The 26061-nt window shown below is 46.3% G+C and overlaps 1 protein-coding gene across 1 annotated transcript in view; it reads left to right on the forward strand.

Annotated features, from left to right (window-relative positions):
- The window catches only part of TNPO3 (transportin 3), a 228239-nt gene that overhangs the window by 142488 nt on the left and 59690 nt on the right, over positions 1–26061 (forward strand). The window contains exons 13-18 of the mRNA XM_063926695.1: positions 8284–8375; positions 10123–10199; positions 10375–10435; positions 10562–10702; positions 23016–23132; positions 23522–23616. Coding sequence (XP_063782765.1) covers positions 8284–8375; positions 10123–10199; positions 10375–10435; positions 10562–10702; positions 23016–23132; positions 23522–23616 — 583 coding nt within the window. The remainder of the gene's footprint in view (positions 1–8283; positions 8376–10122; positions 10200–10374; positions 10436–10561; positions 10703–23015; positions 23133–23521; positions 23617–26061) is intronic.

Below are 26061 nucleotides of genomic sequence, written 5' to 3' on the forward strand. Positions count from 1 at the left end.
GGGAAGGTCTGTACCTAGGCTAACCAAGGTGGCAGGCACAACACCTGGAGCAGAGTCAGTCCGGAGCCCTTGCAATACTCCAACGCTGACCCGCACCCGGGCCGGACATCTCTCACTAACACGGCCGCAACGGTAAGCAAATGGACTTTGATTTTTTTTTTTTTTTTGGGTTCAAGATACCACAGAGATATGGGACGCCGTTCTCTGAACCCTACCGTCCATTGAGAACTTCATCTATCGCCCCTGAAGGGGTAAAAGACTGTGTTATAATCTACAAAACCACTGGTACTAAAGAACTAAGTATACAGGACAATTCCGCTAATTAACATTAGGTGCTGGCATATTTGTACTTTATTTTTACTTTTCACTCCATATTATATTTTATTTTTTGCAAGTATATCTATAAGATTGGTAGTATCAACAGACGAGGACAACATTCCATGCTCAAATTTAAATGAACCAATTCGCATGCATATATCTGTGACACCATTTGGTATATGTACCACTACACTATATATTAATCGAATCTTCCACAGCAATAAAATCAGTTGAAAGATACATTAGTCATTATTGTTTAGAGCACATAGGGAACATATTTCCAAATCACCATACAGGTAACCATAAAACACAACACCCAGGGGTTGAGCGCAGTTAGGCTAAATACCAGGTATCTTCTATAGGATTAAGGGGTTTGGACACCCCTACTAGCAGCATGTAGCACAGCACCCCTAATATATGATTCATTTACCCAGTGCACAGATCACCCACCCCCTTTATTCCTGGGCCTTCTACCCTGCCTCACCCAGCACCGCTCACCAGACACTGATCACCAGTGAAGAAAGCAGGGACAGGCCACGGCGTCTGCTTTTGCTTGCTGGCATGGGCGTCTGGTCCGCAACGGCAGCACGAGCGTGCTTTGCTGCGTCTTCCCTGCCCTGTCTGGTGATGTCCCGGACCCTCAGCGGTGCCGGCGGTGCGCTGTAACTCTGTGGGCTGGCGCCGGTGTGCTGTCCTTCACCAGCGCGATGTCCTGGAGACCCGGACCCTCGGCGGTGGGCGGCGTTGCACTGTGTCTTGGTGGGCTGACGTTGCGGGTGCGCTGTCACTCACCCTCGGCGGCGGTGGCGGGGCTGAATCTAGGATGCTCCTGCTCTGTTCCGCTGGACTGCACTGCGTGTCACATGTCTCCAGACTCCAGGGAGCCAATCAGGAGGAACGCTGGCCTGGCAATCATGCAAGAAGGAGGAGCAGCTGACAGGGGAGGGATACAGTGGCTGATGACATCCAGCAGCCTCATAATTGTGTCGGGTGGCTACGCGGGCCATTATTTAACTGCGCAGTTTAAAAATTCCTTAACGACAGGAGGGGGCACGTGCCTTGGTGCCTCCCCTAACCCCCCCCCCCCCCTAAATCCGCCACTGCAATCATGCAAATAGAATTGCAGATTCTTGGGTTTGTAATTATTGTGAATCCGTTTTATAGATTATTGCAATATGTTGGGGAGTTGGAGATTGATGGAAAGTATTCGGTTGTATGGTAATAAACTCTCGGTTTTGTAAACAAAATAGGAACTAGAATTAGTGATGATCTAATTGAGGTATAGTGGTTAAACCTGTTTGCAGAATCCTTTTGGAGAAATATGTAGGGGAATTGATGATTTGGGTTATCTATAAACTACCAAGTATAAACCATCGTACTGAAATTCTGTTACTACAGTTTTTTCATTTTAGTATTTCTCTTATGTCCTAGAGGATGCTGGGGTCCACATGGGTATAGACGGGTCCCTTGGGAGCCATGGGCACTTTACGAGTTTAATAGTGTAGGCTGGCGCCTCCCTCTATGCCCCTCCTACCCCAGACTCGGTTTAGAAAACGCCGGTCACAGCTAGGGAGGCTCCTAGGAGTTCTTTTTTTTTTTTTTTTTTAATTAAGAGTTAGGTACAGGCAGGCTGCTGGCAACAGCCTCCCTGCTTCGTGGGACTTAGGGGGGGAGTAGGATCCAACCCTCTGAGGTTAATGGCCCCTATCTCTGCTGACAGGACATTGAGCTCCTGAGGGTGTCGATCGCAAGCCCCCGAGGCAACCGCTCGCTCCCGCAGAACTGCCGCCACCCCCTAACAGAGCCAGAAGACGTCGGTGGTGAGTTGGACGCCGACATCCCTGAAAGCAGGGAGCCGGAGAGAATGGCGGCATCAGGGTGGGAACGCAGCGGTACAGTGGTGCGGCGCTGTGTTGGGTGCCCTGGGCCAGCGCAATACCCTACAGACTGGTCATCTAAGCTATCAGGGACTCTGTACTTCCGCTAGCATGCGATACCTCAGGCCAGTATAATCCTTACAAGTGCGGGAAGACACGCCATTTTCGGTGGCGGAGCTTCTCAGAGCGGATCCAGCACTCACCAGCACCATTTTCTCCCTGACCCGCCACATAACTCCAGCTGTCCTGTGTGGTACCAGTGGGTTAGGGGGCGGGGGGGGGGGGGGGGTAGTGTTTATTCACGTTAAGCACTTGGGTAGTCTGTTAAGGTTACTCAGTCAGTGCCAGGCTTTTATTATATAACTGCCTACTGGGGTGCTGTGTGTGCTGGCTCCTTAACTCTGTGTCTCTCTGAAGGTACTTGGGGGAAACGGTGTCTGACATCTTCCTTTGTGTGTGTGTATGAAATATCTCACATTGCCATGTCTGGGGACTCTGTGTCTTGTGCTGTAGACTATGTATCTTCTCCAGAAGAGTCTATTCCTTGTACTCCGGAATGCAATATACTGTCTCAGCCTTCTGAATCCGAACCCCAGTGGGTGGCTTCTACTAAGGGAATGGTATCACAGATTTCTTCTAGGATAGCTCATAATGAGACTGAAACATAGGTTTTGAAAAAATCGGAAGAGGTTTTGTCATATTCTATCCCCAATTCTTCCTCAAAATCCCCTGGCATATGCCCAAAAAAGCGTGCTCTTGCCCAGATAATGCAAGTCGACACGGATACCGACTCTGATACGGGAGACAATGATGGGTGTATATTGTGGGGGGGGGGGGGGGGGGGGGGAGACATCCCTTGCTAAGGGGGTGCAACTCATGATTGAGGCCATTCGGGATATTTTACACGTTGCTGACAAGGTACCTGAACAGGTAGAGGAGGCTTACTTTACAGACAATAAGAAAGCCTCCCTTACTTTCCCTGCATCTAAGGAATTAAACGCATTATTTGAAAAATCCTGGGAAAACCCGGAGAGAAAATTCCAGATCCCAAAGAGAGTTCTTGTTGCATTTCCTTTCCCTGAAGAGGATAGGAAAAAGTGCGACACCCCTCTATTGTAGACGCTTCTGTATCTATAATGTCTAAAGAGGTGGTTTTACCTGTCCCTGGGTCTATCGCCTTGAAAGAGCCGGCAGACCGCAAGATCAAGACTACGCTTAAATCCATATACACTGCTTCGGGCGTTGCGCTAAGGCCCAATATTGCTTGTGCATGGATTTCTAAAGCCATAGTAAAGTGGTCAGGCACGTTACTAGAGGAATTGGACACTATGGATTGAAGTGACATTGAAATGTTTTTACGTCACATACAGGATTCTGCAGGTTTCATGGTGGAGGCCATGAAGGATCTTGGTCATCTGAATGCACAGACATCTTCCATGGCTGTCTCGGCGCGCAGGGGACTCTGGCTGCGCCAATGGTCTGCGGATGTGGAATCCAAGAAGAGTGTGGAGAACCTACCCTTCACAGGTCAGGCTCTGTTTGGGGAAGCGTTGGATGTGTGTATTTCCACGGCAACTGCGGGTAAGTCTTCTTCCCTCAGCCACTCCGCCAACAAGGAAATCTTATCCTACGTCTAATATGCAGTCCTTTCGGACCGCAGAGGTTAAAGTCCAAGCCCCCTTCCACTTTCTTCAGAGGTGGTTGGGAAAATCCAGAAAACCTGTGCCATCAGGTTCGCAGGAACAGAAGCCTGGTTCCGCTTCCTCAAAATCCTCAGCATGACTATGGACCTCCCAACCTGGAGATCGGGCAGGTGGGAGCACGTCTAAGAAATTTCCGTCGGGTCTTGGCGTCATCAGGCCTGGACCTTTTGGTACAAGATATTGTGTCCCAGGGATACAGACTGGAGTTTCAAGAACTCCCACCTCACAGATTTTTCAAATCAGACTTACCAGCTTTGCTGACAGAAAGGGCTATCCTACAGGAAGCCATTAAAAAATTGGAAGAGGCAAATGTCATTGTCCCAGTTCCACCTCATCTGTAAAACAAGGGTTACTACTCAAACCTCTTTGTGGTACCGAAACCGGGCGGTTCAGTCAGACTGATATTGAACCTGAAATCTTTAAACCCCTACTTGAGGGAATTCAAGTTCAAGATGGAGTCTGAGAGCGGTGATCTCAGGTCTGGAGGAGGGGCAATTTCTGGTATCCCTGGATATCAAGGATACGTACCTCCACATTCCGATTTGGCAGCCTTACCAGGCTTATCTCAGATTTGCGCTGTTGGGCTGTCACGATCAGCTCCAGGCAGTGCCATTTGGCCTATCCATGGCACCGAGGGTGTTCACCAAGGCAATGGCAGAGATGATGCTACTCCTACACAAGCAGGGAGTGAACAAAATTCTGTATCTGGACGATCTGCTGATAAAAGCATCTTCCAGGGAGAAGTTGTTGCTGAACATTGCTTTCACAACTCGACTACTCCGGGATCACGGGTGGATCCTCAATCTTCCAAAGTCACATTTGGAGCCGACAAGGAGATTGTTTTTCCTAGGGATGATCCTTGACACAGAAGTGCAGAGGGTGTTTTTACCGGTGGAAAAAGTGTTGGTGATACAATCAATGGTCCGGGATGTCTTGAAGCCTGCCCGGGTATCATTTATCAGTTTATTCACCTTCTGGGGAAGATGGTTGCCTCCTACGAGGCTCTACAGTACAGAAGATTTCATGCACGGTCCTTCCCACTGGATCTCCTAGACAAGTGGTCAGGATCTCACCTGCACATGCACCAGCTGATACGTCTGTCGCCGAAAGCCAGGCTTTGGTGGCTACAAATGCCTCACCTTCTCGAGGGCCGCAGGTTCGGGATTCAGAACTGGATCCTTCTAACCATGGATGCAAGTCTGAGGTTGGGGAGCAGTCACCCAAGGGGAAAACTTCCAAGGAAAGAGGTCAAGGTTGGAATCCATCCTTCCGATAAACATTCTGGAACTAAGAGCCGTGTACAACAGACTTCGACAGGCGGCACATCTTCTACAAGATCAGGCTATTCAGGTGCAGTCGGACACTGTAACGACGGTGGCCTACATAAACCGACAAGGCGGAACAAAGAGTAGAGCTGCAATGTCAGAGGTGACAAAGATTCTCCTCTGGGCAGAAAGGCATGCGCTGGCGCTGTCGGCGATCTTCATTCTGGGTGTGGACAACTGGGAAGCGCACTCCCTCAGCAGACACGATCTCCGTCTAGGAAAGTGGTTCCTCCACCCCGAGGTGTTTGCAGAGGTGACAAGTCTTTGGGGTGTTCCTAAAAAATCGACATGATGGCCTTTCGCCTCAAAAAGAAACTTCGCAGGTACTGTTCCAGGTCGAGAGACCCACAGGCAGTGGCTGTGGACGCACTGATGACGTGGTTCTTCCAGTCGGTGTATGGTTTTTCTCCACTTCCACTCATCTCAAGGATTCTCAAACTTATAAAAAGAACAAGAGTTCAGGCTATCCTCATTGCTCCGTACTGGCCAAGAAGTGCTTAGTACGCGGATCTTCTGGAATTACTGCTAGAAGATCCGAGGCCTCTTCCTCTTCGAGAGGGCCTTCTGCAACAGGGGCCGTTTGCTTATCAAGACTTACCACGGCTACGTTTGATGGCATGGAGGTTGAACACCAGATCTTAGCCCGGAAAGGCATTCCGAACAAGGTTATTCCTACCCTGATTCAGGCTAGGAAGGGAGTAACGTCTACACATTACCATCGCATTTGGAAAAAGTATGTGTCTTGGTGTGAATCCAAGAAGTTTTCTACGGTGGAGTTTCAACTTGGGCGGTTTCTCCTCTTCCTTCAAGCAGGTGTGGATGTGGGCCTACGTTTGGGCTCCTTAAAGGTCCGGATTTCAGCCTTGTCCATTTTCTTCCAGAAACAATTGGCTCCCCTCCCTGAGGTTCAGACTTTTTTGAAAGGGGTCCTGTACATACAGCCTCCCTTTGTGCCTTCTACGGCACCTTGGGATCTTAACGTGTTGCAGTTCCTGCAATTGGATTGGTTCGAGCCTTTACAGGAGGTTGAGGTCAAGTTTCTCACTTGGAAGGCGGTCAAACTGTTGGCATTAGCATCAGCTAGACGTGTGTCTGAATTGGGGGCTTTGTCCTGCAAGAGCCCCTACTTGATTTTCCATGAAGATAGAGCTGAGCTCAGGACGCGTCAGCAGTTTCTTCCAAAGGTTGTGTCGGCTTTTCATATCAACCAACCTCAATTACCTCAAAGTCCTTGGATGTTGTGAGGGCTTTGAAGACTTATGTGAAGAGAACGTCTCGTCACAGAAAGTCGGACTCTCTCTTTGTCCTGTATGATCCCAACAAGATTGGGTGTCCTGCTTCTAAGCAGACGATTTCTTGCTGGATCAGGTTCACTATCCAGCATGCTTATTCTATGGCAGGATTTCTGTGTCCAAAATCTGTTAATGCCCACTTTACTCGTAAGGTGGGGTCTTCCTGGGCGGCTGTCTGGGGTGTCTCGGCTTTACTGCTTTGCAGAGTGGCTACTTGGTCAGGGTCGAACACGTTTGCCAAGTTTTACAATTTCGATACTTTGGCTTTGGAGGACCTAAAGTTTGGTCTATCAGTTCTGCAGGTGCCTCCGCGCTCTCCCTCCCGTACTGGGAGCTTTGGTACATCCCCATGGTACTAATGTGGACCCCAGCATCCTCTAGGACGTAAGAGAAAATAGGATTTTAATTACCTACCGGTAATAACTTTTCTCATAGTCCGTAGAGGATGCTGGGCGCCCGCCCAGCGCTTCGTTCTACTGCAGTTGTTACTTTGGTACTTCCTTGTTACTTGGTTAAGTACTGCATTGTTACTTGGTTAAGTACTGTTGTTCAGCTGTTGCTGAATTGTTTAAACTAGTTAGCTTGGTTTGCCTTGTTGTGTGAGCTGGTGTGAATCTCACCACTCTCGATGTATGTCTGTCTCCTCGGGCACAGTTTCTAGACTGAGTCTGGTAGGAGGGGCATAGAGGGAGGAGCCAGCTCATACTATTAAACTCTTAAAGTGCCCATGGCTCCCAAGGGACCTGTCTATACCCCATGGTACTAATGTGGACCCCAGCTCCTCTACGGACTCCGAGAAAAGGATTTACCGGTAGGTAATTTAAATCCTATTTTTCCAGCTATTTGTTGAAATTGGTAGAAGAACTAAACTAGAATTATGTTGGATTTGGTGCTATCTACCAGTAGATATTATGTCTAATGTAAAAGTTTAGGAGGATTTAAAAAAAAAAATGCTGATCACTTCATAGTAACATAGGATTTGCTTCAATAACTATTTTTATAAGATGGCTATTACACAAACTAGGTTTGATTTCTTTGGCCAGCTAAAGGCACATTACAGGTGTCATAATTGAATATATTACAAAGGCTTCTCAAATTGTTTATACCATACAAAGGACACGGGGATATCAGATGCAAATAGAATGAAGTTGGTTCCACCATAAGCAAATTGAGGGGGTTACTTTTATGTGAGGTGGTAGCAGTGCCTTATGAAAGTTGGTGCTTGATTTATATTTTAGTCTTACTTGCTATGCAATTGTCAGTTTATGTAATAAAGACATCACTCTATTAATCTAATCCAGAGGTTCTCAAACTCGGTCCTCAGGACCCCACACAGTGCATGTTTTGCAGGTCTCCTCACAGAATCGCAAGTGAAATAATTAGCTCCACCTGTGGACCTTTTAAAATGTGTCAGTGAGTAATTAATACACCTGTGCACCTGCTGGGTTACCTGCAAAACATGCACTGTGTGGGGTCCCGAGGACCGAGTTTGAGAACCTCTGATCTAATCTAATTGAGTATGCAGTCTGGCCATTCAGCTGAGAAAATGCATCAGAGAGTAATTTGGATACAAGTATATGTCCGTATTCCACTGATACAGTTGTAGTATAATCATGATCATCATTGTGTTATCCCATCTCCGTTAGATGATGCACACACCAGGTCTGACTTTATTTTCTGTTCCATAAATGAAACTTTTGTATATGTATAAGAAAGCTTTTTCCAGTTATACTATGTTCTCAATCCCTGCCCTCCTTTCCCATTTCAGGAACTGCACTGGTCCTGGCCCGTCTACCTCTAGATAAGATCACCGAGTGCTTGAGCGAGCTGTGTGCTGTTCAGGTTGTAGCACTTAAGAAGGTAAGAGAGGATTCAGTGTTCACATTGCAAGGATAACTAACTCTACTCATTCTAACTTGCTTCATTGTCATCTAGCTATGGCTACTTAATAAGCTTGTGACAGATTTGGAATATATGTTGAAAGTGTTTTCTACATTTGCAATTATTGGTTTAGAAAGCAGATTTTTTTTTTTTTTTTTTTTTGCTAGTAGCTAGCGGTCAGTGCTACAGAGTTGCGCATAGGTGTCAATCTAGTAACTCCTCACATATTATGGACTGGGCTGCTCCGGTCATTAGCTCACTGGTACACTGCCACATATTTGTATGCTATATGCTAAAGTCTACATTATGGCAAACATCTACAGCTATCCGAGTAAAATACTGGTTTCAAGGCTGTGAGGTGCATCATGTTGCTAAGGAAATGCAGTTATGACTTCAGCACATCAAATTGTTAATGTTTTGTGGTCCTCCCTCCTCTTTATCCTCATGATACTCATTTTTTTTTTTAGACTGCCTGTAGGACGGTATCCGGTTGATAGATAGCCAGTGTCTAGTTAGACAGTCAATAGATAGACACCACATGTTAGACAGACATTAGGTCGACAGGGTCAAAAGGTCGACATGAAAATGATAGACAATTTAAAAAAAAAATGTAACATGTTTTTGGACTATTTCATACCTTCTCTATCCATGTCGGCATAGTGTTGGTTATAAACCTTGTGGCGAACGAAGCGAGGGTATGCCTTTCTACAATTGGGGGTCCCAGATGACAAAACTATCCACACAAAAATGCAACCATTTTCATGTCGACCTTTTGACCCTGTCGACCTGTTGTACTGTCTACCTTTTTCATGTCGACCTAATGTCTAACATATGGTGTCTATCTATTGACTGTCTAACTAGACACTATCTATCTTTTATACCACACCCCTGTAGGACGGGGTGTTTCTCTGATACTGTATTGCAGTTTCTGTCAATTAGGAACCCCTCTCCTTACTTGATACTGTAGATGGAGTTTTTTTTAAATCCAGCAATCGGACTTTTTTGAAAACCTCCTCCATTGAGTAAAATCCTTTTCTCTGAATACATTGGGGTAAATTAACTAAGATGGGAGTTCTATTTTAAGATGGGATGATGCCCATAGAAACCAATCCGATTCCAGGTATTATCTTCTAGAAGGTGCTAGATAAATGAGAAGTAGAATCTGATTCGTTGCCATGGGCAGCATCCAATCTTAGTAAATTTTCCCTTATTGTGAGACACTGGTACGTCACCCATTCTTGCTGTAGTTCTCCTGTTAGAATTTTACTAAAGTTAAATATTTTTTTTTTAAATTTTGGATTAATTTCTTCTGGTTCTGTCCCCTGGGGCTTGATTAGAAAAATAGCTTTGTTCCATTTCTATTGCGTATGTAGAAGAGTACAAAACATACTGGCATACTGTAAGGTGCCAACGTCCTTTAAATAAAAAAAAGTGGTCATGATCCATTGTCCCCAATGGATATATACCCACACGGTATATTAATAATAAGTTTTATTCTTGTAATGCAAGACAGAATTGTTTTTTTTGTTGTTTTATTTTCTTGTGTGTAAGAGGCTTGTAAAATGGGCAGAACGTGCCAATAACCAAATTATCTGGAAATTACAGTATGTAAAGTACAAAATACTTGTCAGCACTTTACCATAAGAGACAATTGCAAAGAGAATTGTGTACGTTTCTCCCAAAAAAATAGCTTCAAGAAAAACATTTCTCCTATGTCTCTGTCTAGCTTCTTTCCCAAGAGCCTAACAATGGCATATCTTCTGACCCCACGATATTTCTGGACAGATTGGCAGTCATCTTCAGGTAGGTGTTCCATCAGCAGTTTTATTTCTTGTTTTTTCTAAAGAAGCTATGATCTTAAACTACAGGTGTCTTTTGGTTTTAAACATTGATACATTGAATGTTGATATTATGCAAAGTGTTTTGTGGTAGTTTTTTTTTAGACTGCCTGTCTCTAACTATTCCTTGTACTTTTAAGGCATACCATTCCCACAGTGGAAAATGGACAGACCCATCCGTGCCAAAAAGTAATCCAAGAAGTGAGTAACCAAAGGTGGTCCGGTCTCTGTGTGCATGGATATATTGTCAGAGGTTATGTATGGCCGTATGAGAGGAATCACCAGATGATTCTTTTGCTGGTGTTAAAATAAATCTCTTATTCTCAGATATGGCCTGTGATGTCAGAGACCTTGAACAAGCATCGTGCAGACAATCGAATTGTGGAGCGATGTTGCAGATGTCTGCGCTTTGCAGTGCGCTGTGTTGGTAAAGGATCAGCTGCTCTCCTGCAGCCTCTTGTCACTCAGGTATTTTAGAGTATCTAGACTTGTGAAGAGAAAACTATGTTGTATATTTCTACTCCTTAACATGCCATCTTAGGGAGACAGACTGATTAGGTTAATTATCATAATTAGAAAGTAGTCTTTCAAGAACGGGGGGGAGGGGGGTAAATCTGTTCCTTTCTGCAGCGCGGTACACTGTGTTCCACAGGGAATATATCGGGGTATTGAGATCGATCTTGATCCAGAGTCACCAACAGGCTAAAGCTTTAGACAGTCCCAGAATGCATTGCGGAGACTCCTCTATAACCTCTCCTCCAGGCACTGTGAGTTCCGTTTTAGAGTTGGTGACTTAACAGGGGGGGGGCTGCGCTAGGCAGCCCTGAAAAAGCTTTTTAGAAGACTTCAAGGGCTGCAGCACTTCATATGTTAGTGTGACATACTGTGCTGCGGCTCCATCGCCTGCACAGTGGCGTCGCATACTCCCACTGGCTCTGTTCCCGGGTATTTGCGGCGGAGACGCACTGGCTCTAGGCACACGGTCGCAGACGCTCTCCTGGTTCGCGTGGCTGCTACAGAAGGGAGGAGGTAAGAGGGTCCCCCAGGCAGGACCTGCCATTAAATCGCGTTCCAATCGCAGTCTAGGGAGACAGACTGGACACTGTTACCAAACAGGGACCTCACTATATCCACCAGGGCATAGAAGTACAGGTCGGATATGCTAATATTCACTTTAATAAGACTCCATAGTACCAGGTGGCGAAGTCCAGCATAGGGGAGCTTGACCTGTAACCTCTCCCCCGGCCCAGGGCGCCATCTACTGCTGGTGTTCCCGTCTGGAGCTGCCTCCCACTCTCCATCACTCCCTGACACACGCTGGGCGCCATTTTCTAAAATAGATGCCACTGGTCTCCGAAACTGCAGGGCAAGGTCTCCTTTGTAAACTCACCTGTACGTCAGCGCCGTGATTTCATATGTATAATAGGAATTTAATTACCTACCGGTAAATCCTTTTCTCGTAGTCCGTAGAGGATGCTGGGGTCCACATTAGTACCATGGGGTATAGACGGGTCCACAAGGAGCCACCGGCTCCCCAAGAGTTTAACAGTGTGGGCCGGCCCCTCCCTCCGCGGAAGAGGCCTCTGATCTTCCAACAGTAGATCCGCGTACCAAGACCTTTCTTGGCCAGTCCGGAGCAATGAGAATTGCCTGAACTCTTGTTCTCCTTTTATGAGCTTTAGAATCCTTGGAATGAGTGGAAGTGGAGGAAACACGTACACCCACTGGAACACCCACGTTGTTACCAGGGCGTCCACCGCCTCTGCTTGCGGGTCTCTTAACCTGCAACAATACCTCCAAAGCTTCTTGTTGAGATGGGAGGCCATGTGGTCTATTTGAGGTACACCCCAAAGATCTGTCACCTCCGTGAACACCTCCGGACGGAGGCCCCACTCTCCTGGATGGAGATCGTGTCTGCTGAGGAAGTCCGCTTCCCAGTTGTCCATTCCCGGAATGAAAATTGCTGACAGTGCCACCGCGTGCTTTTCTGCCCAAAGGATGATTCTGGTTACCTCTGACATTGCAGCTCTGCTCTTCGTTCCGCCCTGTCTGTTTATGTAGGCTACTGTCATCACATTGTCCGACTGTACTTGAATGCGATCTCGCAGAAGGTGTATCGCTTGGAGAAGACCGTTGTAGACGGCTCTTAGTTCTAGAATGTTTATTGGAAGACTGGATTCCAGATTTGACCACCTTCCTTGGAAGGTTTCCCTTTGAGTGACTGCGCCCCATCCCCGGAGACTTGCATCCGTGGTTAAAAGGATCCAGTCCTGAGTCCCGAACCTGCGGCCCTCCAGAAGGTAAGGCATTTGTAGCCACCAGAGGAGTGAAATCCTTGCTTTCGGTGACAGACATATGCTCAGGTGCATATGTAGATGAGAACCCGACCATCTGCTAGGAGATCCAGTTGGAAGGACCGAGCATGAAATCTTCCATACTGTAGAGCCTTGTTAGAGGCAACCATATTCCCCAGAAGTCGAATGCACTGATGAATCGATACCCGGGCTGGCTTCAGGACATCCTGGATCATTGCTTGTATCACCAACGCTTTCTCCACCGGTAGAAACACCCTCTGCACTTCCGTGTCAAGGATCATCCCCAGGAAAGACCATCTCCTTGTCGGCTCCAAATGTGACTTTGGAAGGTTCAGGATCCAACCATGGTACCTGAGCTGACGAGTCGCGAGAGCAATGGACTGCAACAGCTTCTCCCTGGACGATAGCTTTATCAGCAGTGGACGATAGCTTTATCAGCAGATCGTCCAGATAAGGAACTATGTTCACTCCCCGTCTGTGGAGGAGAAACATCATCTCTGCCATCACCTTGGTGAACACCCTTGGTGCCATGGAGAGACCAAATGGCAGTGCCTGAAACTGATAATGGCTGTCAAACAGTGCAAAACTGAGATAAGCCTGGTGCGGCGGCCAAATCGGAATGTGGAGGTACGCGTTACCAGAAATTCCCCGTCCTCCAGACCTGAGATCACCGCTCTTAGAGACTCCATTTTGAACTTAATCTCCCTTAGATAAGGGTTTAGTGATTTCAAGTTCAAAATCGGTTTGACCGAACAATCCGGTTTTGGTACCACGAAAAGGTTTGAATAGTAACCCATGTTTTGCATATGAGGTGGAACTGGAACAATGACCTCTGACTTTTTTCTAATTTTTGGATGGCTTCCTGATTTGAAGAATCGGTGAGGCGGGGTTTCTTGAAATTCCAGTCTGTACCCCTGGGGCACAATATCCTGTACCGAGGAATCCAGGGCGGACGTCACCCAAACGTGGCTGAAACGTCTGAGTCTCGCCTCCACCAGCCCTTCCTCTAGGCTGTTTAGTCCACCGTCATGCTGAGGATTTTGAGGTTCCAGAAGCAGGCTTCTGGTCCTGGGAACCTGCAGGTGCAGGCTTTTTGGATTTTGCCCGCCCACCTCTAAAGAAGGTGGTAGGAGCCTTAGACTTTTTTGTCTTAGCGGTCCAAAAGGACTGCGATGCAGAGGAAGAAAAGGGTTTCTTCGTAGATGGTGTAGCTGAGGGAAGGTATACTTACTCGCGGTTGCCGTGGAAATCCACACATCCAACGCTTCTCCAAAGAGAGCCTGACCTGAGTAGGGTATGTTCTCCACACTTCTCCTGGATTTCGCGTCTGCAGACCATTGGCGTAGCCAGAGTCCCCTGCGAGCTGAGACCGATATGGAAGATATCCTTGCATTCAGCGTACCCAGGTCCTTCATGGACTCCACCATGAACCCCGCAGAATCCTGTATGTTACGTAAAAACAGTTCAATGTCCATTGTATCAAAGTCCTCTAGTAACGTGCCTGACCACGTTACTATAGCTTTAGAAATCCATGTACAGGCAGTAGTAGGCCTTAAGGCCACCCCTGAAGCAGTGTATATGGATTTGAGTGTAGTGTCAATCTTACGATCATCCGGTTCTTTTAACGCGGTAGAACCAGGGACAGGTAAAACCACCTTTTTGATAGTCTGGAGTCAGATGCGTCAACTATGGGCGGGTTTTCACATTTCTTTCTATCCTCCTCTTGGAAGGGAAAAGCAACCTGAACCCTTTTTGGGATCTGGAATTTTTTCTCCGGGTTTTCCCAGGATTTTTCAAATATACCGTTTAATTCCTTTGACGCAGGGAAGGTTAGCGAGGCTTTCTTATTATCTGTGAAGTAAGCCTCCTCATCCTGTTCAGGTGGTGTGTCAGTAATTTGTAACACATCCCTAAGGCCTAAATCATGAACTGCACCCCCTTTGCCAGGGATGCCGCTCCCCTCAGCACATCCCCATCACAGTCTGCCGTGTCAGAGTCGGTATCCGTGTCGGCTTGCATAATCTGGACAAGCGCACGTTTCTTTGGGTATATGCTAGGGGATTTAGAAGGAATAGGAACAGAACCTGACTAAACTGCCATAGAATACTTTAAAACCTGAGTTTCAGTCTCAGTACCCTAGTAGAGATCTGAGAGATCATTCCCTTAATAGAAGTCACCCATTCTGGCTCAGTAATAGGAATCGAAGACAAGACATTAGATTCCCGGGTACAAGGAATGGATTCCTCTGGGGGAGAAACATCCTCTGCAGCACAAGACACAGAGTCCCTGGACATGGCTATGTGAGAAAACATACACCCACACTGGAAAATGTCAGACACACAGTTTCCCCCCCCAATTACCTTCAGAGAGAACAGAGAGCTTGGAGCCAGCACAGACACAGCGCTCAATTAGGTAGGTAAAACCAACCTGGCGCTGATTGTGTACCCTTAATAGACTACACAGTAATACACAGCCCCCCCTTCTACAACCCCCTGGTACAGCACAGGATAGCTGAGTCGTGTGGAGGGACAGCACTCCCTGTCAACATCTCTGTAGCTTGATTTGCAGGGAGGAAAATAGCGCGTAATGCTGCTGGGTCTGCTCTGAGGAGAAGCTCCTCCCCCTGATAATGGTGCGTCTTACCGCACTTTCAAATTTTATACTGGCCAGAGGATTTTAGCAATCAGCATTACCGAGGTCCCTGAAAGACCCTTTAGTGACCAGTGTAGGGTATTGACGTCGCTGGTGCCGCACTGATGTACCGCTGAGCGCATTTAGTACTGCGCTCCTACCCTGTTGCCACCATTCACTCCGGCTCCCGCTTGTCTGGTCGCCGGGGACTCACTCGCCACCGGAATCTTCTGGCTCTATTAGGGGGTGGCGGCATGCTGCGGGAGTAAGCGGTCGCCTGGGGCGGCTAACGATCATCACCCTCTGGAGCTCAGTTTCCTGTCAGCGGAGATAGTGGCCATTAACCTCTTAGGGTTGGACACTACTACCCTCCCCTAAGTCCCACGAAGAATTTAGGCTGTTGCCAGCAGCCTCCCTGTGCCTAACCCTAATAAAAATAAGAAAACCAGGAAAACTCCTATGGAGCGCCCCTAGCTGTGACCGGCTCCTTCGGGCACATTTTCTAAACGGAGTCTGGTGCGGTGTGGAGGGAGGGACCGGCCCACACTGTTAAACTCTTGGGGTGCCGGTGGCTCCTGGTGGACCCATCTATAACCCATGGTACTAATGTGGACACCAGCATTCTCTAGGACGTTAGAGAAATATATATTTATTTATGTGTTCATATAATCCAATGCAATGTAATTGTCATGAAAATAATTATATGCATTGCAAACGTGACTGTGTGTGCCTGTATCTGCTGTGTGATTTCACTGTGGTGTATTCCAATTATATCTATCACTGTATACCTAGGGGACTAGGTGCGTCTGGGTCAATATGTAGTGCGTCACAGTATTTACCGATTTATGTGTGTTCTACTGTGTACTCAGTCACATAATACAGGATTCATTCGCAGGTGTTGTGTACTGGGTACTCAGTCATATGCTAACGGATTTATTAGCAGGTATTGTACTCTGTCTGGCTTCATCGTACTAAACCGCTCTCTGTTGCATTTGTGTATAATGTTTAACATGTAGGGCAGTAAATCTGGTGACGCTCCTGCATCCTGCAGAGCATGCGCAACAGATTTACCTGAAGGGGAAGTTTGTGTGATGGTCTGTGTACTATGTCTCATACATATCCCAGTCAGTCCGCAGCTCCTGTAATCAATCAGGAGCCAACATGGGCTGCGTTCTCAAACCTACTGGGTACTCTAGTTGAACGCTTTGTGCCCCCTATGGGACCACCTGTAACATTAGTCACTGATGTCCCCATGGTTACTCCACTTTGGGACGGAAAATTGTGCCTCACGGGTTGTAGTCTGACTCGTTCCTTGATCAGGCATAACCCTATTCCAGGTCACACTTGTGTCTCTGGGTCATCTGCGCGTACTGCTTCCTCCTCCCTATCCAATAATCTCTCTGATATTTTATCTTAAGAGAGGGGGATCATGCTGTCCTGTCACTCCCTAAATTAGGTGTTTCTGACAAGGATTTTCCATTGCTAAATGACACCACTGCTTTGTGGTTACTGGGAAGGAAATCCTACAATTCATTGATAAGAGGATTCCCCTACTGTGGTTAAGCAAACTGATATGTTCACACATCAGAGGGTAAATAAAACGGTTACCACAGTCTGACCATTAAGTGTACATCAGACAAGATCCCTGGTCTAACACATTCCCCCTGTCTACAATGGTCATGTGCTCGATATCCTCCCCCTGCAGAGTTAAATAACAAGTAGGTAATTCACTGCTAGTGAACTCATGTGTCACCCATCGGATGTTGTCCACTCTGCCTCTTACCACTGTCCTCCCACTGTAGCAACTGACAGATAAGTGTGTGGAGGGATGCCTGAAGTCTATTACTCCCTTACGGGTGTTGTACATAGACCTCGATTGCGTCCTCTTGGGGCTGCAAAATAGATTGATGACTGGATCAAGCATTAGAGGAAGAGCTGCCCGAGGATATATCTGATAATGGCAGACATTCCACAATACCACCGCCACCTTTTTCTATACCAGGAGGCTTCCCCTGAGGCGGGTGTGTTGACTGCCAAGGCGTCGAATACGTCTGTCCTGGCTCGCCGTATTCTGTGGTTGAGGTCATGGAAGGTGGAGCTGGACTCCAAAAGTCCTAGGAGGTATTACCCGTTACTGGGGTCATCCTTTTTGAGGAAGACCTATTAAAAAAAATTGGATCTGACTCGGCGGCTACTATGTCCCAATTGCTACTCCTTCTGCAGAAGGCAAAAGGTACCACTTTTCCCTGCTTTCGGCCTTAAGGGAAAGCGAAGGTCAGGCATACCAGAGATTATCTCGTACTCCCAACAACCACTACTCACGGGTACGCAGTCTCTTTCAAGAGACGTCCCCCTCGCCAGTTCTGCACAACGGTTATCCCTTCGGATCCATTAAAAGGCGCAAGCTCTACAGATGGTTGTGCGTTCCCTCCTGGATACAGGAGTGGTAGTGCTGGTACCTCTGTCCCAGAGAGGCAGAGGAAACTACTCGACCCTGTTTCTAGTCCAAAACCTGATGGGTCTTTCTGGCCTGTTCTCAACCTCAAATCAATGAACAAGTTTGTGAGAGTGTCCAAGTTCCGTATGGAAACACTGTGCTCAATTGTACTGGCCATGGACCCGGAGACTATATGGTATCCCTGGATATACAAGATGCTTTCCTGCATATGCCTATTGCCATACTGTATCAGCTATATCTGCAGTTTGCTATTGGCAACCTTCACTATCAATTCCAGGCTCTCTGTTGGGACTGGCCACGGTCCCTTGGATCCTTACCAAGGTTATGGCCGTGATGACGGCTCATCTCCGTCGCCAGGGAGTCAGGATCCTGCTGTATCTAGACGACTTGCTGATTCTGGCAAACGGTGCGCTTCCTACAAGCCCACGGGTGGCTTGTCAACTGGAAGAAGTCCTCGCTGGTCCCTGCTCAGAGCGTGGAGCACCTGGGGGCACTGCTGGACACACACAGCCAAAGACTGTTTCTGTCTCCAGAGAAAGTCTTGAAACTTCAGGTCAGGACCAGATACTTCCTCTCTCGCCCAAGAGTGTTGATACACTCGGCGATGCAAGTACTAGGCCTTATGGTGTCTGCTTTCGACATGGTAGAGTACGCTCAATTTCATTCCTGCCCTCTGCAGAGGTTAACCCTTTCCAAGTGGGATGGCCTGCCTCATCGGATCAGGTCTCAAATGATCTCCTTAACTCCGGAGGTTCATCTGTCACTGAGCTGGTGGCTACAGGACCAGCAGTTGAGCAGGGGCCGTCACTACTGGGTCCTACTGACTACGGACGCCAGTCTGAGGGGTTGGGTCGCGGTGCTGGAGCAACACTCTCTCCAGGTTCGGTGGACCAAGGAGGAATCTCTCCTCCCGATAGACATTCTGGAATGTGTGGCAGTGTATGGCAGTGTTCAATGCTTTGACTCTTGCCCTGCCTCTGATACAGAACAGGCCTGTTCAAGTACAATCAGACAACACCACCACGGTGGCATACATAAACCATCAAGGCGGCACTCGAAGCCACATGGCAATAATGGAAGTGTTAAAAATCCTTTGTTGGGTGGAACGCCATCTGCCAGCAATATCGGCAGTGTTCATTTCGGGAGTCCTAAACTGGGAAGCGGATTTCCTCAGTCGTCAGCACGTACACGCCGGAGTCTTCATTAGGAAGTCTTACAACTCTTAGTGGTTAAGTGTGGTCTACCAGATGTAGATCTGATGGCGTCACGACACAATCACAAAGTTCCAGTCTTCGGATCAAGAACAAGGGATCCTCAAGCAGCGTTCATGGACGCACTGGCAATTCCATGGAACTTCCGACTGCCCTATGTGTTCCCTCCAGAGTCGCTTCTTCCCAGGGTAGTATGGAAGTTCAAGCGAAAAGGAGGAATACTACTTCTAGTCGCTCCAGCGTGGCCCAGACAGCATTGGTTCTCAGACCTGCAGGGTCTATCGATAGAGCGTCCTCTTCTACTTCCTCAATGCCCTGACCTCCTCATTCAGGGCCCTTGTGTCTACACAGACCTGGCCAGACTGGCTCTTGAAGGTTCACTCCTGGGGGCCAAAGGATTCTCCGAGGCGGTTATCCAAACTATGCTAAAGGCCTGCAAACCGTCTTCTGCGCAGATTTATTATAGGGTCTGGAATTCTTTCTTCACCTGGTGTGCTGCTAAGAATAATGATGCTTCCAAGTTTAGTACTTCCAGACTTCTGGCTTTTTTGCAACAAGGCCTGGATTTGGGACTTCGTCTGGCCTCCCTCAAGGTTCACATCTGCCTTGTCGGTGTGGTTTCAGAGAAAAATTGCATCTATAGCTGACCTTCATACATTCACTCAGGGCGTACTGCGGATTCAGCCTCCCTATGTCCCTCCTGTGGCTCCATGGTTTTTTTTCTATTATCCTGAATGACCTGCAAGAGTCTCCATTTGAACCTCTTGAGTCAGTGGACCTTAAATGGCTCACAGCCAAGGTCCTGTTTCGTCTGGCTATTGCCTCTGCTAGAAGGGTGTCCGACTTAGGCGCTTTGTCCTGTCGTCCACCCTTTTTGATTCTTCATCGTGACCGAACAGTTCTTAGAGTTCGCCCTGGTTATTTACCGAAGGTGGTGTCATCTTTTCACCTTAATCAAGAGATTGTGGTTCTAGCCTTCATCTTTTCCGACTTGTCCTCCAAAGAACGGTCTTTGGATGTGGTACGGGCTCTCCGTATATATGTGGAGAGGACTCTCTCTATCAGGAGGTCAGATACCCTCTTTGTACTGTTTGGTTTCCACAAACGTGGGTGGCTTGCGAATAAGCAAACCTTGGCCAGATGGATTAGAATGGTGATTGCACAAGCTTATGCGCAGGCTTGACTCCCAGCTCCTGCTGCTATTAAAGCCCATTCTACTCGGTCTGTTGGACCCTCTTGAGCGGACCGTCGTGGCGCATCCGCAGAACAGTTGTACACGGTGGCTATGTGGTCCTCAGCGAACACGTTTATTATGTTCTATGCCTTTTGATACTTCTGCCTCCCAGGATGCTTCCTTTGGCCGCCGGGTTCTTATACCAGCTAAGGTGCGTCCCCTCCCTTGAGGAACTGCATTAGGACATCCCCGATGTTTTCCTGTGGAACACAGTGTTTCCCCACTGCAGAAAAGGAGATTTTATGGTAGACTTACCATGGTTATATCTTTCTGCGAGGTACACTGGGTTCCACAGGGCGCCCACCCTGCCGCACTTAGTTGTTTGGGTTTGTATGGCATTAGCCACTAGTCCCTTCTCTTGTCGTGAGAACGTGGTACTATGTGATTAACATCTGCCTTTTCTTTTACCTGCTTCTGCATTGGACTGGTTAACAAAACTGAGCTCACAGTGCCTGGAGGCGGGGTAATAGAGGAGGCCACGCATTCCGCAATGCATTCTGGGACAGTCTAAAGCTTTAGCCTGTTGGTGCCTCTGGATCAAGATCCATCTCTACACCCCGATGTACTCTGTGGAACCCAGTGTACCTCGCAGAAAGAGACTTAACCATTGTAAGTCTACCATAAATCTCCTTTTTTTATTTAACGATTCTATTAGGAAATTGACATTTTACTTAAGTGACAAGAATAAAATATTGGATACTGTGTGATCTACTTATTTATGAGACTATTTTCATGGTCTTTTTCGGTTTTTGTTTAATCATGTTCAGTTAAAAATTTTTACTGATTGCTGACCACTGAATGACTTCAAGCAGCAGCTAAGACTTCCCAGAGGCTTGAGCTGTTTTAAAGTCTCATTGAATCAAGGAATCTGTCTGTCTGGCATTGGACTCAAAGTTTGATAGCCTCCAGATTCAGCTCTGTCTTTGTCTGGGATTCCCTAACCCTTTCCTGTCTGTCACATCCTGGGTTAAACAATATACCCATGCATGCTAGATGCCTAGCAAATGTGTGTATGTATACATATGTATGTATGTATGTATAGAGTGTGTGTGTGTATAATTTAGATATTGTGGCAAAGAGAGTACTTTGCCACGTTCTGATGCTCAGAAAAGAACTCCCTCTCTAGACCAAGGGGCATATTGGATTATGAAACCTGCTGCTTACTACAGCAAAGGTAATTCTTACAGCAGCACTACCTGGCTGTGATTTTGTGTGTGGGTGTGTGAAGGGATAAAGGTTTGTGGGATCCAGTGGGCGGGGCTCCTGACTGACAAGCCGCTGGATAACAGAGGGCTGGTGGGGCTTAGTTAGTGTTAAGGGAAGCCATATGAGTCAAAAGTCACTGAAGTTTACAATATATGTCTATATATCTAATATATATTTATGTATGAGCGGTGTGTAGTAAGTTTACGAATGCACAAAAACTATTATATTTAAAAAGTGAACATTTTGCCAGAGAAGGCTATGCAAAGTTGCATATGGTCATTCTACTTGATGATGCAGCTGGACCAGTCCAAAGTTGGTATGTTTTCTACATGCTGAATGAAGGCCTCCACTATAGCTTCCAGTGACTCAAAATTAAACCCACGCATTATGCACTTGATTTGTGGGAACACAGAGAATTTGCAGGGATCCAGATCTGGGCTGTACGGTGGATGACCAAGCTCCAGGATGCATTCATGGGCCAGAAAATCCACCACATTCCTGGACTTGTGGGCAGATTCATTGTGATGAAGAAGGGCACCATGAGCGTGAGTTCTTGGACAGTGCCTGGAAATGCCTTCCAGCACTTACAGTAGATGTTGGTTGGCGTACCAGTCCCCAGTGACAGTGCGTTGCTGCATTAGTGGTCCAGTAGCTTCAGGGCCAGTCTTGCCCACAAAATCAGCCACCATCTGATTGGGCATACTGCGCTTACATCTGAACTTCTGTAGTGGCGCACTTCCAGCTAGGAACTACTGGGCCGACTGTTTGCTATCTAGGTTGAAACTATACATCCAAGATTCATTGCCACTGATAATCTCCCAGACAGAGTTTGCGCAACCTCTGTTGCATGTTGGGAACCAAGTCACCCGAGCATCCTTCTGCTCTCAAGTCAGCTGATGGGACACCCAGCATTCGAAAACCTTGTTCAGGCCAAGCTTTTCATGGCGTATCAAGCGGTTGGATCTCGATGAGATGCCTATCTCCTCTGAGTGGGCCATGGTCACACTAGCCTCTACCTTAGTTATGGCCTGCACAGCAGCAAAGTTGTCCTTGGTGTTGGTGGACACAGGTTTTTCCGCAGCGCTCCTAGTCTTTCAGAGACCGTCTCCTGTGCGGAAATTCTGGAGACCACTCAAACACATTGATTTCGGACAGTGCTTCCTCCCCAAAAGCAGCTCGCAGTCGGTCCGTACTCTCCTACTGTCGCAGACCACTTGTCGTAGAAGATCATGGCTCTCCGGTGGTCTCTGTTGAGCTCCATAACGAGTTTGTGAAGGAGGTGAACATGCTGACTACTTCGGTTTAGTACTGCTTATATACGGTTCTGTGTCTTGAAAGTTCACAAGAACTTTATTTAGTCAGAAATGACACTTCACAACAGTCAGAATGTGTATGCATTGCACATCCAGAAATGGATTGCACACTAATATGAAAATATTGAATAGTGACCAAGGCACAAATCCCACAGCAGCTTAGTCACTTACAAGGGGAGCTACACTCAATACCAAGAAGAAACAAATTATGTGTGTATATGTATAATTTGAAAGCGTGGAGAGTTGCATTTCAGTATATAAGATGCTTAGACTATTTATGCATTTCATCTACTCGAGTGACATTCTTCATGCTTTCACTATTATTAACTTTGTGGCACCCACTTTTGCAGACTTTGTATTATTTATAGAGAGAGTAAGGTGTAATGACAGATGTCTTCATATTTTTACATCAGATGGTAAATGTATACCAGATCCACCAGCACTCATGCTTCCTGTACTTGGGCAGCATTCTGGTGGATGAATACGGAATGGAGGAAGGTTGTCAGCAAGGATTGCTTGATATGCTGCAGGTGAGTCTCTTCTCAGCTAATCCACTGTAATGTTTTTTACTACATCTTTTGCATTGTTATGTGGATAGATTGTGATCGCCACTGTTTTGTATTATCTTCCTAAATGGGTTGGGATGCTAGGGATGTTATTTTGGAATCAAGGGGGCAGTTGACCTGAAAAATCTTGGGTGCCACTGTTCTAGTCTAGAACTATCGCCAGTGTTTTAAACATATTTCATTTATACAATATTCCTCTCCATTTCAGCGCTTTTTAATTTTATTCACGATTCATTTTAGTGAATGAAAGTATAAGATAGGTGGAGTTTTTATGTTGACAAACTTATTTCTTTTTCCACTTCTACTTAATATTTGTTCTGGACATATCTGATATTTTGCCTGTTTTTATACAGGCTCTTTGTGTTCCCACATTTCAACTTCTGGAGCGTCAAAATGGACTACGTAATCACCCTGACACAGTAGATGATCTTTTCCGACTCTTCACAAGGTAACATTAAATGATAGATCACATTGTTTTACTGAAAGGTGCGGAGTTCCACCTTTTTTTTTTTTTTTTTTTTTTTGTAATTCCTCTTACAGTACATCCTGTCTGGGGTACACTTTAGTTATGACAGTGGGTTGGCACAGGAGTATAGGCACTAAAAAGATAAAACTAACTCCGGCCCTCCAGCTCGCCTACCTCTACCTAACCTTAGTTGGTTTTTTGTTAGTCCCTTAGGAGTAAGACACATTTTTAGTTGGGTTATATGTATTTTTACCTATGTTTTCAGCACAGTAGAAGCAGGGCTTAGTTAGAATCTCCTGCCCTGCTACCAATTCCTAAAGGGTTAGTCACCATGCTACTAATAGAGAGTGTCCGTGGCTCCACTTGAAGACCTCGCACCTGAGAGGAGGTGGTGGAGTCTCTTGCAGCCACAGCCGGGAGAGTATAGTGTAGCGCAGCGCTGTGACTCTTGTGTACACACTCCCGGTAAACTGGGGCATCAGAGGGTGTCCTCTAACAGGTAAAAAGACACCGGTCCTCTGCTGGAAACTGCACACTATGTGCAGCATCTGGGACCATTTTCGGACTTCCTCTCAGGCATACATTGTGTGTGGCTCCTCCCACAAGCACTACTTGTCAGTCTTCAGACATAAAGGATGCTGACTGAATCTGAGGCTCAATGGCGTTTGCAAGTATTCAACCTGAAGCTGGGGGACCTGTTTAACTTGTACTATGTTATACAGGAGTAGAATGGAGCATCCTGTGTGTGGAGAAGTGATTAATGCCTAGCTGAGGTTATTAACTCTTCTGTTAATTATAATAGACATTGAGCACGGATTCTAACTCTGACCAGCGTATTATCCGTATTGTGGTGCAGGCATTGTGTGTTCTGCAGGTCTCTTACTTTATCTTGCTGTGGTGCCCTCCCCGGGTCGGTGACCCAAATGTAGCACAAGGAATCACAGGCGGCACTCTCCAGACTTGAATATAAAAATGTCACGTTTCGGGCTCTCGCCCGTCATCAGGGACAATCATACACAAAGTATACAGTTTGCACATATATATGCCCTATCCAACATATGAACAAATTAGTAAGCATGCTCACCTGTTCCACGCCTCTCAGTGCCGCCGGGTCCACGTGCAGGAAACGGACGTCACGGATTCCCGACATCACCAAGCAGAGCCAAGCACGGCTCGCCATCAGTTGCCTGGTAACATATCAACAAACACGAAAATACGTTTAAAAACAACATACGTTTGAAACCAAAGCACATCAATAAGCATCTGTATAACTGAGCTATAGGTTTGAGACAATGTATAATATACAGAGGGTCCACTTGTATTGTCTTAGTCCCTGCCGCACAGTTATCAATCCCTCACAAATATTAACCAGACAATAAGACAGCGCTTCTCACTTTGTATCAAAATATTTTTATTATATATATATATATATATATATATATATATATATATATATATATATATATATATATATATATATATATATATATATATATATATAATTAACACAGTAAAGCACCGGCCAGTACCAATACTAAAACATACAGATAATGTTTAAAAAGTGTTTTACCACATACAAATACTATATATTGCACACTGGTATCATAAATATAACCCTGGATGCACTATATAGATATCACAATCCCAATAAGACTCTATTTAAAAAGAAATATGGGAATATATAATATATAAACAAGCTCTATCTAATAACACATATCAAGCTTATATAGACAGATCTTCATTAACTAATAAGCCCACATGTGAAAATGCATAATGTTAGTCCAGCAAGCAGCATAGAATTAATGAGCCAGTCCACATGCAGGTGAATCACGATGTTAATCAGGCAGGTTATTTTTAAACAGATATTACTGATTAAAGTCCATCCATGTTAGTAACTTAGAAAGTTGTTAATATAGCTGATAAATCTGAGCTCAGCTAATACGGAAGCACATATGTGAAAGGCAATATTTGAACACTGCAGTCCAAAGTCCACCTAGGGTACACTTACTATGTACCCAAATTGATACCTCTCCTTATTGCTGCCCTGGGCAGCAATAAAAATACCTTTGGCATAAAAATACACATAATACAGTCTGACTGTATATGTGTAAAACCCCCGCCATTTTTAGTCAGAAACAGGACAGAAGCCCGCCGCTGAGGGGGCGGGGCCTTCTTCCTCAGCACACCAGCGCCATTTTCTCTTCACAGCTCCGCTGGAAGGAAGCTCCCCAGGCTCTCCCCTGCAGTATCCTGGTACACAAAGGGTGAAAAGAGAGGGGGGGGCACATAAATTTAGGCGCAGCTACTGGGTAAACACTGAGTTGTAGTGTAATCCCTGGGTTATATAGCGCTGGGGTGTGTGCTGGCATACTCTCTCTCTGTCTCTCCAAAGGGCCTTGTGGGGGAACGGTCCTCAAATAGAGCATC

Source organism: Pseudophryne corroboree, chromosome 6 (assembly GCF_028390025.1).
Source record: "Pseudophryne corroboree isolate aPseCor3 chromosome 6, aPseCor3.hap2, whole genome shotgun sequence".
NCBI classification, from domain to species: Eukaryota; Metazoa; Chordata; class Amphibia; order Anura; family Myobatrachidae; genus Pseudophryne; species Pseudophryne corroboree.